At 38.2% G+C, this 12,216-nt stretch overlaps 1 protein-coding gene across 5 annotated transcripts in view; it reads left to right on the top strand.

The window, feature by feature from the left end:
* Positions 1–12,216, top strand: part of rab3gap1 (RAB3 GTPase activating protein subunit 1) — a 100,586-nt gene that overhangs the window by 50,112 nt on the left and 38,258 nt on the right. For all 5 annotated transcript variants that reach the window (XM_048534432.2, XM_048534434.2, XM_048534437.2 and 2 more), the window contains 5 exons: positions 1,180–1,248; positions 1,873–1,946; positions 2,067–2,159; positions 2,244–2,416; positions 6,577–6,669. In XM_048534432.2, the coding sequence (XP_048390389.1) occupies positions 1,180–1,248; positions 1,873–1,946; positions 2,067–2,159; positions 2,244–2,416; positions 6,577–6,669 (502 nt within the window). The remainder of the gene's footprint in view (positions 1–1,179; positions 1,249–1,872; positions 1,947–2,066; positions 2,160–2,243; positions 2,417–6,576; positions 6,670–12,216) is intronic.

A 12,216-nucleotide genomic window follows, 5' to 3' on the forward strand; every position in this document is an offset into this window, starting at 1 on the left:
AAGACTAAGGCTCCACCAGTCCCTCTTCTTTGATTCTCTTCCCTTTCTCACAGTTGCACCCCGCTGTTCCTGACAGTTGACTGAGAGAAAAGACCCGATTCAGAGTTGTATGTCCACTGTCTGGAATTAGATGTACATGTAACCTTTGCTGCCCCGGGGGTGATGGTGCGTCTGCAGCTCAGGCTTCAGCTCATTTACTCTGATCTAAATTTCTTTAAGCTTCAGACATTTGTGGAAGATTGTGCTTTTAAATGGGCTCTTTGCTGCTCTTTCCTGCATTTGGTAGGGTGTTTTTTGCTGCTGTTAGGTTTTGAGTTCTCTCCATCCCTCTCGTGCAATGTAGAGACTTTCTCCACCATTCTTGTGCTGTTTTATAGACTCTTTGTACTTTGCACTAATTAATGGACTCTTTCCGCCACACATGATGTTCTAATGTATTCTGTCCACTGCTGTTGTGTTACTTAATGGATGCTTTAATAAGTGACTTGTTGGAGACCTTAGAATTTTGCAACAAGAAAAGGCATGCTGCTGCACTAATTCCAATTAAATTTCATATGAAAATACGCCTTTTTCAGTTGAAGAATTGGTTATCTCAATTTTTAAATGCCCTAATAAAGTAAATATTAAACTTGTATACTAGTTTAGAAGAACATTTGTCAATATGTTGAAGAAATAGCATTGTAAATCATTTAAATAAAATTATTCGCCATGGTATCTCAGTGGCCAGTGCATTGCTCAGATATTTTCTCTTATCACTGCTATCTGTTACCTGGCCAACTAACCTGGAAAATGCTAAGCTTCAGTTAGATAGCGTAAGTCATTTTTAAAGTATTATTCTTGTTTGTTAAATTTATTTAAGTAGGTTAATATTATGTCTGTCGAACCCAGAAATCTTTATTCAACTATACCAGGTGGGCAAATAAGTTGAACCTCCCCAGAGCATGTAATTTTACCAGTGAAAATCTGATTTATGCCAGTATTGTATTACAAAGATAAGATTGGTGTAACTAAATTGTACATTCACCCTTGTAGTTTTGCCCTTTGAGCTTTTTGAGTTGAATATCAGAACTCCATATGTTCATTGAACTTCATATTAATGATGTACCTTCACCAGAAATGACATTATAGAAATTGTCAAAGAAGAACAGGATCCTTACTATTGTCATATTCGTGTTTTAGTGAATTACATTTAGCCACCACGTGGCCTCATCTCACAGAAGGCATTATTGTCGATAACGATGTATATTCGTAAGTACTGATTTTCCTAAATTTTTCTTATGCTTGTCAAAATTGTTTTTAAAGCGAGTTTATAATTATGATTGAATCAAAGCTCAAATGCTGATGTTTCATTTTCTGCAAAACAGCAAATCTACTATCGAAAAAATTCAAAACACAACCACACTCTCAATCTATCTTTTGTTACCCTACGATGACATATTTGTACAAAATAAAACTTGAGAGTTCAGTCTCTATTTAATCCATTTCACAAGCTTATAGAAAGGACTTCATTAAATTTTGCTGAAATTTGAGAGGAATACAGAGATAAAATTCAACATGGAAAATTGATAAAGTTCTGACAATTAATTTACAGTTCAGAAGTAATGAGTATTGTACAAAGGAATAGAAAAAATAAATAAAGTTGTTCCTAAAGAAAGCAAGCAGAGATAGGAAAGATGAAAGTCTGTAGAAGTACTTTTGAACCTCAACTGGTTTTAACTTCTTCAGTTGTGTAACAGAAAACTAAAGTGAGATTGTGAGTGATCAATAACATTCATCTGTGCGTCAGGCAATTTGGCACTATTACTACCTTTTCGAACTTGCTAATGAAACTGTAAATACTTTTCACAATTTATTCACCTTTTTTTTTGTCAGGGACCTTGATGCTGTACAAGCTCCCCAGTGGTCTGTTAGAGTAAGGAAGGCTGATAATCCCCAGTGCTTATTGGGTATGAATCTTTTCATTATGACAAGGAACACTGCTGATGAAAATAATGTAACATTTTATGCTATAACATTCCACTAGAAATTCTAAATGGTTTTACACATTTATATGTGTATGTATATAGGAGATTTTCTTACCGAATTCTTCAAACTTTGTCGTCGAAAGGAATCAACTGATGAACTTCTCGGAAGGTCAGCTTTTGAAGATGAAACCAAAGGTTAAAACAACAGCTTGGCTTGTACAATAAATAGAATTGCTTTGTACTAAATTAGATGCTCACAGTAATGCTTCTTTTGAGCAGAAAGCACAGATATCAGCCAAGCATTGCAGAAGCTCACAGAGCCAACCACAGTTCACATGCCTAGACTATCCACTATGTCAAATATGGTTCACAGCGCTCGCAAGAGGATGCATAGACATAGACGTGTGGAAGAGTCACCAATTAGCAATGAAGTTCTAAACTCCATTTTAATAGTAAGTCATTATTTTGTTCGAACGTATGGATCTACTGATAATTTGAAGATGTGTCCGTACTAAAATTTATTACTTTTGCGATAATTTGTGCAATGAAAATAATATAACCACAGGAAACTTTGGGGCTACAATAAATTTCAATTCTCAATCCAAATAAATTAGAGATTTGTAGGTAAGTAGATTGTGGCAGTAGAAGTATTATAACTTCGATTTTTAGCATTGTTATTTTAAAAATCATATTGTTTAGATACAGCTGCTGTCTCCTGTTGATGAACATCATTGCTTCATGCCAGCTACAGCTTCTTTACTGAGATTATCATCACACATCAAGCCCATTGAAAGTCTTTGTATTCCTTTGCTGTCTCCTTTGTAACTTTACTGTCTCTGGTATAGAAAGAGAGCATAAATTACACAAGACTGTCCTAAAGTTTTCATATGCAGTATCATAAAAAAAATGATTTTTAAAGTCCATTAACTCTGAAAATCTTAAATATTATTACAGATTTCTTAAGAATTGGTCTTGAGGAACAAAATAACAGAAACCTCATGTAATCTTGTTAATTTTTGAGTGGTAGGGAAGTTAGCAAGTAAATGTTTCTAAATGCCTTCAATTTTTTTTATTGCTGCTCCACATTACTTGAGCTCATGTATTAACTCTCTTGTGGAAATCCTAAATGTTTGATATTGTTCACCTGGGCCTCAAGATCTAGATAAGCTTTGAGTAATGCACTTTAAGTCATGTAATCCAAATCTTATTTTACTACTTGATTGCTATTAATTACTGAACGTATCTTAAATTGTCTTGTTTTTACTGAGAAAATAGAATACCTCCCTCAGATTCTGTTTTCAAGTTTAAACTTGTTAAGTGCACTTTTTTAATAAAAGGCATATAAATAATTCCTGGTCGTAACTGGATATTTAGTGTGCACTGTTGGCCCAGAGTTTGGCATAGTTTCACCGTAATTTGTTGAAACAATCCGTTTTCACCATCAGTATTCTGTGAAACACAAAACAATGTCTAGTGTTTAAACATGAACAGTTAATTGCACAAATCCAGAAGTGGCTGCTGTTCCACAGGGTGCTTGTTAAGTCCTTACTGGTACAATCTTTAAGAAAAAATTGAGTTAATGAGAGATTCCCTCTTCTTGTTGTAATGTTACTATTAAAAACCCATAAAGTTGTGCCAAGAAAATGAGGTTTAGCTAGAGTTTTAATACGAGTCATGAGATGTAATGCTGACTAATTAATTATTTTGTTCCCCGTGAACTAATTTAATATTTGAATATTGGGTGGCACAGTGGCTCAGTGGTTAACACTGCAGTCTCACAGGGCCAGGGACCTGGGTTCGATTCCCGCCTCGGGTGACTATCTGTGTGGAGTTTGCACATTCTCTTCGTGTCTGCATGGGTTTCCTCCGGGTGCTCCGGTTTCCTCCCACAGTCCAGAGATGTGCAGGCTAAGTGGATTGGCCATGCTAAATTGCCCGTAGTGTTCAGGGGTGGGTGGGTTGTAGGGAGATGGGTCTGGGTGGGATGCTTCGAGGGGCGGTATGGACTTGTTGGGCCAAAGGGCCTGTTTCCACACTGTAGGGAATCTAATCTAATCTAATCTAATCAAACACTCATTTCTGTTATCCGCTGATTTATTACCTGTACATCCGCATGCTCGTGAGGTTGGTCCCAGACCCTGTTTGTTTTCTCATTGACTCACCTGATCTTCCATGATACATAGGATTGTTGCTTAGGAGCACTATCCACATGTTTTGTTATCTTTGGGAAGCCTGTGCCCCAATTCCCCACACATAACAAGGATTTTGTGTAACGCAATTTTTTTCCATTTGAGATTCCACACTGTTTAATTATTTTGAAGTTTGTTACTTTACCTTTGTGTTCACCTTATTGATTGAATCACTTCATAAATTCTATAAAACTGCAAGACGATCAGTATATTTTTGTCCTGATTTGGTTTCTAAGAATTCTTCTTTGTGATTATTGTTTACCCTGCTTGATGACATTACTTTTGCTGGACAGCTGGAGAGTGTCTTAACTTGGTATCAGATTCAAAATAACTTTGGGATGAAGGAAATTGCTGATTCTTCGTAGGTGGCTGTCTTCAAGGTCAACAGTTTTCTTTCTGATTTATAAAATACAAACCATCATCTTGGTCCTCAAGCAACCAACATTTAGAAGATCATAACTCTAAAGTCTCAGCTAATGCCCCTTAAGCTACTTCCAGATATTGCACAATGAGATTTCCTTGCTTCTTTGTCTTTGAGCATTTCTATTAATCTAAGCTGCTCTTGGTAATTTCAGTCAGCACGGTTTTGTGAAGGATAGGTCGTGCCTCTCAAACCTTATTGAGTTCTTTGAGAAGGTGACCAAACAGGTAGATGAGAGTAAACCGGTTGATGTGGTGTATATGGATTTCAATAAGGTTCCCCACAGTAGGCTATTGTACAAAACGCGGAGGAATGGAATTGTGGGAGATATAGCAGCCTGGATCGGAAATTGGCTTGCTGAAAGAAGACAGAGGGTGGTCGTTGATGGGAAATGTTCATCCTGGAGACCAGTCACTAGTGGTGTACCGCAAGAGTCGGTGTTCGGTCCACTGCTGTTTGTCATTTTATAAAAATGACCTGGATGAGGGCGTAGAAGGATGAGTTAGTAAATTTGTAGACGACACTAAGGTCAGTGGAGTTGTGGATAGTGACGAAGGATGCTGTAGGTTGCAGAGAGACATAGATAAGCTGCAGAGCTGGGCTGAGAGGTGGCAAATGGAGTTTAATGCAGACAAGTGTGAGGTGATGCACTTTGGTAGGAGTAACCAGAAGGCAAAGTACTGGGCTAATGGTAAGATTCTTAGTAGTGTAGATGAGCAGAGAGATTTCGATGTCCATGTACACAGATCCTTGAAAGTCGCCACCCAGGTTAACAGGGCTGTTAAGAAGGCATACAGTGTTTTAGCTTTTATTAATAGAGGGATCGAGTTCCGGAACCAAGAGGTTATGCTGCAACTGTACAAAACTCTGGTGCGGCCGCACTTGGAGTATTGTGTACCGTTCTGGTCACCACATTATAAGAAGGATGTGGAAGCTTTGGAAAGGGTGCAGAGGAGATTTACTAGGTAGTTACCTGGTATGGAGGGAAGGTCTTATGAGGAAAGGCTGAGGGATTTGAGGCTGTTTTCATTAGAGAGAAGAAGTTTGAGAGGTGACTTAGTTGAGACATATAAAATAATCAGAGGGTTAGATAAGGTGGATAGGGAGAGCCTTTTTCCTGGGATGGTGACGGCGAGCACGAGAGGGCATAGCTTTAAATTGAGGGTTGAAAGATATAGGACAGATGTCAGAGGTAGTTTCTTTACTCAGAGAGTGGTAAGGGAATGGAACGCTTTGCCTGCAACGGTTGTGGATTCGCCAACTTTAGGTACATTTTGCGTTGTCATTGGATAAGCATATGGACATACATGGAATAGTGTGGGTTAGATGGGCTTGAGATCGGTATGACAGGTCGGCACAACATCGAGGGCCGAAGGGCCTGTACTGTGCTGTTATGTTCTATGTTCAAATTGATTTTTTTTTGGAGTTTGACAATAATTAATTACAAGACTATCCACTTAAAATAAAATTTTGTTTTTAAAACTCAAATGAGGTCGGTGGCCATTACTTAATTTTGAATGTGTAACTATTAAACTTCACAAAGAAATTGTCAATCAACTGCAAACTGAACAATGGTGTAGAATTGTTTAATTTTGCATTAGCTAATTCTCTGTAATTGAATCTTGCAACACAGAACTGCATAAAGTTGGTAGAGGAATCTGATTGTAGTTGGCTTTTAAATAGCCTATGCATTCTGATGGGATTTAAAGGAGTGAGCACCATGCCAAAGGATGAAGTACCCAATTTTTTGTCGCAAGCAGTTTCAAAATAGTTATAAAAATTTAAATCTGTTGATGAAATAAGATGGCAATTTAGTTTCATGTTGCTGAGTTATTTTCTATTTCTTCAGTGAAGCATTTATTGAAATATTGTGAACTGTGATGGAAAATACATTTATCAGGTAAATATGGGTACAAGAGTTAAATCACCAATTCAATTAACTTCCAAGCACACACACCTTGACAAAGTAAATGTAGTCTAACTTGTTATTTTGTATTTTTAGTTTCTGTTCCCAGATGCTGCTGGTGATGTGTCTAACGCTAAACGTAGTACCTCAAGAGGAAGTAATGTCGCTACGTTTGAGGAAGAGAGTTATGTAGGTTCCAGAATCATTTCAATTCAATCTAGAAAGTCTTTTGAAATAATTTATTGTTGGATGTTGGAATTTTTATTTAGTATGTTGCAGAAAAATATCGTTTGATAACTGATATAAATTTTAGGCATGTTTGTTCCTTCCCACCTAACTCAGCACTTCTGATCCTATTTATAAGCATATCGGATAAAAGTAGTAATATGATTACGGTTGAAGATGTTGAATTTGCCACAGAACTTGATAAAGCATACACAAATTGTTCACTATTATTTCTTATTAAATTCTTGTTCTGAACTAATACATAGTATTAACTTTAGTGTTGATTATGTATGCAGTTCCTTGTGAAGCACAAGCAAAAGTCCTAAATGCCAGCTGTGAATCTTTAGTAGCACTCCTGCCTGAGTCAAAAAATCGTGGACTCCAGATACTTGAGTACACAATCTCAAGTACTCTTCAAAGTCTTGTGGAGGGCATGCTGAAGTTTTGCAGAAATTCTCATTTGAAGGCTAACTTCCTGGGTAGATGCAAAAGATCTCACTGTACTATTTGGGCAAGAGTAAGGAGTTTCTCCTTGTGCTAGTAAATATTTATCACTTGACCAAGGCGTAAAACTGATGCTAATTTATTTCCGTGCTATTTGCAGGACCATACTGCCTGCAAATTGACTGCTGTTCTTTCCTATTGTACAGCAATGAACATAAGAATTGGAGCAGGAGTAGGCCGTTCGGCCCTTTGAACCTGCTCCGCCATTCAATAAGATCATGGCTAATCTTTTTGTGGACTCAGATCCACTTACCTGCGTTCTCACCGTATCCCTTAATTCCTTTATTCAAAAAAAATCTACTGTAGCTTTAAAAACGTTTACTGAAGGAGCGTCAACTACTTCACTGGGCAATGAGTACGCTTCAGAGGTACTTCATAGATAGGAAAGTAGCTGCACTGTTGAGTTATGGAAGACCCTATTTAGTTTCAAGTTCTTATTTATTTTCTATTATTAAGTCCTTAAATTTTGCACCATGAAAGAAAAACAGTTCAGACGATTAGATTCATATGGACATATTTAAAAAGTAGGCCACTCTATCCTTTGCTGTTCCACCATTCAGTAAGATCATGGCTGATCTGATTTTTAAGCTCGACTCGATATTGCTGCATATCCCTGATTTTTCATCCCCCTAGTAATCAAGAATCTATCTACCTTTACCTTCAAAAATATTTAAAAATTCAGTATCCACTGCCTTTTGAAGATGGAATTCCAAAGAGAGACAGCTCTCTGAGGTGGGGAAAAATGCTTCTTCATCTCTGTTTTAAATGTGCGACCCCTTATTTTTAATCTGTAACCTTAGTTCTAGATCCTGCCACACGACAAAATATCCTTTCAACATTCACCAGTTCAAATCCATAAGGATCTTGCATGTTTCAAATTTAATCTCCTGTAACTCTTCTATACTCCAGAGAAGGCAGGCCAAGGTTTTCCTCTCAAAGCAATCTGCTCGTTCCCAATAATCATTCAGTAAACTTTGTTATATGCTTCCCACAAATTAATATCCTGCTGTAAGTATAGTGTCCAGTACTGTATGCAGTATTATGGATGCAGCCTGACCAATGCCCTATATAACTGAAGCATAACCTCCCTAGACTTGCATTCAATTCAATTGCAGTAAAACAGAACTTTGCTGATTACTGGCTATAACTGCTATACTGATTTTCTGTGATTCATGCATTAAGACATCCACATTTCTCAGAACCCAGCAACCTTTCACTATTTGGATAATTCCATTCAGTAGAAAGGTAATAGGGAGGTATCTGCATGTCTGTGTGCATATTGTATGTGAGGACTGGAGAGTAGCAAAGGTGTAATGTCCAAGATTAATTTCTAGGATCACCAAACACTACTAGATGAAAGCTAGTTAGGCCATTCCATATTAGATATGTACCTCCTCCGAACAGCCAATATTTTTAGATAATCCGAGAGGATCAGGGCAACAGCACTGAAAATATATAATATTTTCCATTGCTTTTCTCTTTTCTCTTCATTTCTGCCTCCTCCATTATCTATAAATCATTTTTTTTGTTCAGCCTTGCACTCATTTGGACAATTCACAAAAGTACCATGTAAGGGGAAAAAAAAATTTATAATTTGAGAGGGGAGTACTGATTGGTTGGTAAGTGGCCTGTACTAGGCAGTAGCATTGCTGTAACAAATGTACTAGTTAGGTAATGATTCATGGTTAACTGCCAAACTGATTAATTTTCAAACCAAGCAGGTTGATGCTGATTAGTCATGGCATTGCCTTGAGAAATGAATCAGAAAATAGTTATTACCTACTTTCTATTTTGCTGAGTTGGAACAGGCACAGTGTGCCTGCTGTACTGTGTGCCTTGTGTATTTTACATATGTAGTTTTCAATTTTTGTGTGTCTGCCCCAAGTAAACCCAGTTGTTAGTGTTCGTGGGTTGTCAGTGTAACCAGCCTTGCAAAACTCAAAATACAATATCCAACATGAAATGTGATTCCACAATTGGACAGCATTTGCTAAACAGTTGTGAGCAGGCCAAGAATTGTATGTGCTGTATGAATTTCAAATTGACAAAGTAGGTGTTGGCCATTCTCTGGTTCATTTCTCAAGGTAAAGTCTTGACTAATCAGAATCAACTTGATTAGTTTAAAGCTTAAAGCTTGGCAGTTAACTGTCTGTCATCATCTAATTGGTGCTTTCTCTATGACAATGCCTGTACCAATCAGCACTCTTCTTTGGTAAAGTTTCACATTGGCGACTGATTGCAAAGCTCAAGAGCCCATGGATCCACAATTGACTGAGTGGCAGGGAGCAGAGGGTGACGATTGAGGGCCGTTTTTCTGACTGTAAGTCTGTACACAGAGGAGCCAAAGAGGTCATTATTGGGACCCTTGCTGTTTGTGATTTATCTAAATGATTTAGACATGAATGTGGGAAGGTTGATCATTAAGCTCACAAATGAGACAAAAATTGATGGGTAAATAATGAGGACAATAGACATCAGCTCAAAGATGATTTAGAGACGGTGGTCAGATGGGTTGATCAGTGCCAAATAGAATTCACTCAAGATAAATGTGATGAGCTTGGGTAGGGCAATCAAGGCAAAGGAATATACCGAGACACGCTAAAAATAGTAGAAGCAGAAACTGTCATAACACTTGAGTATTTAGATGTGCACCAATGGTGCCATGGCATGCAAAGCTGTGGGCCAAGTGCTGGAAAATGGGATTTAGAACAGCTGCTTTTGACTGGTACAGATGTGATGGCTGTAGGTTCTTTGTGCTCTGTGACTCTCCTCTTAAAAAGTGTAAATATTGTTTTGCCACATGGTGTTTTTTGTGAATTGTCTTCATTCATGCAATGTGAAAGGCTTTCATAGAATGCCTCTTTTCAGCAATGCTCAAATTTGGGATTGCTAACAACAATTTAAACTTTATTGATTTTTGTCCTTTGAACTGTAACCATTCTAACTTGCATTTTTGCTCGCTATTGCTCATGAGGGAAGATTTTATTTGGTTTTACTTTGAGATTTCCTTCAACATTAACCTGCATGACATTGTAGAACCTAAAGCAGTTGGGAATTACATATTGGTTCAGCATTCCTGATAGTTAATTGCGTGTAAAGCATTTTTTTTTGTGAATTACGTAAGTGTCAAAGTATTAATTCTGTTTTGTTTGGCATCTGGCATGTGGATTTCTTTCTTAAAAAAAAATTGTTTAAAATGTCATCACATTGTACAGTGTACGTAAGCCTCCAGTTGTCTGATTTATGTCAGCTGATTCTTTTTTAAATTTCGTCATGGGATGTGGACATCTCTGGATAAAGCCACCATTTATTGCCTACTTCTAATTCACCAGAGGGCAGTTAAGAGTCAACTACATTGCTGTGGGTCTGGAGTCACTTGTAGGCAGACCAGGTAGGGATGGCAGATAATCTTCCCGAAAGTACATTAGTGACCCAGATGGGTTTTTCTGATGGTAATAATTTCATGGACGTCGTTAGACCTTTAATTCCAGATTGTTTATTGAAATTAAATGCCACCATCTGCCATGGCGAGATTTGAATCCAGGTACCCAGAACATTAGCTGAGTTTCTGGATTAATTGTCTTGCGATAATACCACCAGACCATTGTCTCCCCCTAAAATCTGTTGCAGCAATCTACACTTCACTGCATTATTCCTGCTTTTGCATGCCCTTTTCTCCTTGAAAAGAGATTGAATAGTTTGGGTCTATGCTTGTCAGAATATAGATGAATGAGAGGAAACTTTATTGAAACCTGTAGGATTCTTAGGGAACTTGACAGGATTGATGCAAAATAAGGGGCCGCATATTTGAGACCGATGAAAGGGAGTTTCTTCTCTGAGGAAAGTGAATTCATTACCACAAAGGTTAGGGCATAACATATACTCCAGGCTGAGAGAGAGATTTTCTTTTAATCAGTAGGTGAATCCATGTTTAGGCAGAAAAGGCAGGAACATGGGGTTGAGGATTGTCAGATTAGCCATGATCTCAGTAATTGGTGGAGCAAACTCCATGGGCTGAATGGCTTACCTCAGCTCCTCCATCTTATGGTCGAAAATGTCATAGAATCACAGCAGCACAGACATTTTTTTCATTGTTCATGCACAGGATGAGGGCACCTCTGGCGAGGCAGCATTTATTGTTTATCCCTAATTGCCAGAGGGCAATTAGGAGTCAACTACATTGCAGTGGGTCTGGAGTCACATGTAGGCCAGACCAGGTAATGATGGCAGTTTCCTTTGCTAAAGAAAATTAGTGAACCAGGTGGGTTTTTCCCTGACAATCGACAATGGATTCACGGTCATCATAAGATTCTTAATTTCAGAAATTTATTGAATTCAAATTCCACCATCTGTTGTGGTGCAGTTGAACCCTTCTGTGGTAGTTAATAATTTAATGCCCTTTTTTTTTTCAAAGTATGTCTGCTAGTTTTTAAAAAATCTATTCATTTTGTGGAATATGGGTGTCGCTGGTTGACCAGCTTTTATTGCCTGTCCCAGTTGCCCTTGAAGGTGGTGGTGAGCTGCCGCCTTGAACTCCTGTAGTCTTCCTGCTATAGGTCAACCCAATGCCATTAGGGAAGGAATTCCAGAATTTTGACCCAATAAACGTGAAGGAACTGTGATATATTTCCAAATCAAGGTGATGAGTGGCTTAGAGGGGAAATTGCAGGTGGTGGTATTCCCATGTATCTACTGTCCTTGTTCTTTTAGATGGAAGTTGTCTGAAGATCTTTGGTGAATTTCTATAGCACATCTTGCAGATAGTACTCACTGTTGCTATTTGCGTTGGTGGTGGAATGAGTGGAGGGTTGTGGATGTGGTGCCAATCAAGCAGGCTGCTTTGCCCTGGATTGTGTCAAGCTTCTTGACTGTTGTTGGGGCTGCATTAATCCAGGCAAGTGGGTGTGTTCGATCACACTCCGAACTTGTGCCTTGTAGATGGTGGACAGGCTCAGGGGAGATGGGAGGTGAGTTTCTCCTCATAGTATTCCTAGCCTCTAATTTCCT

This window comes from Stegostoma tigrinum, chromosome 7 (assembly GCF_030684315.1).
Source record: "Stegostoma tigrinum isolate sSteTig4 chromosome 7, sSteTig4.hap1, whole genome shotgun sequence".
NCBI lineage: Eukaryota > Metazoa > Chordata > Chondrichthyes > Orectolobiformes > Stegostomatidae > Stegostoma > Stegostoma tigrinum.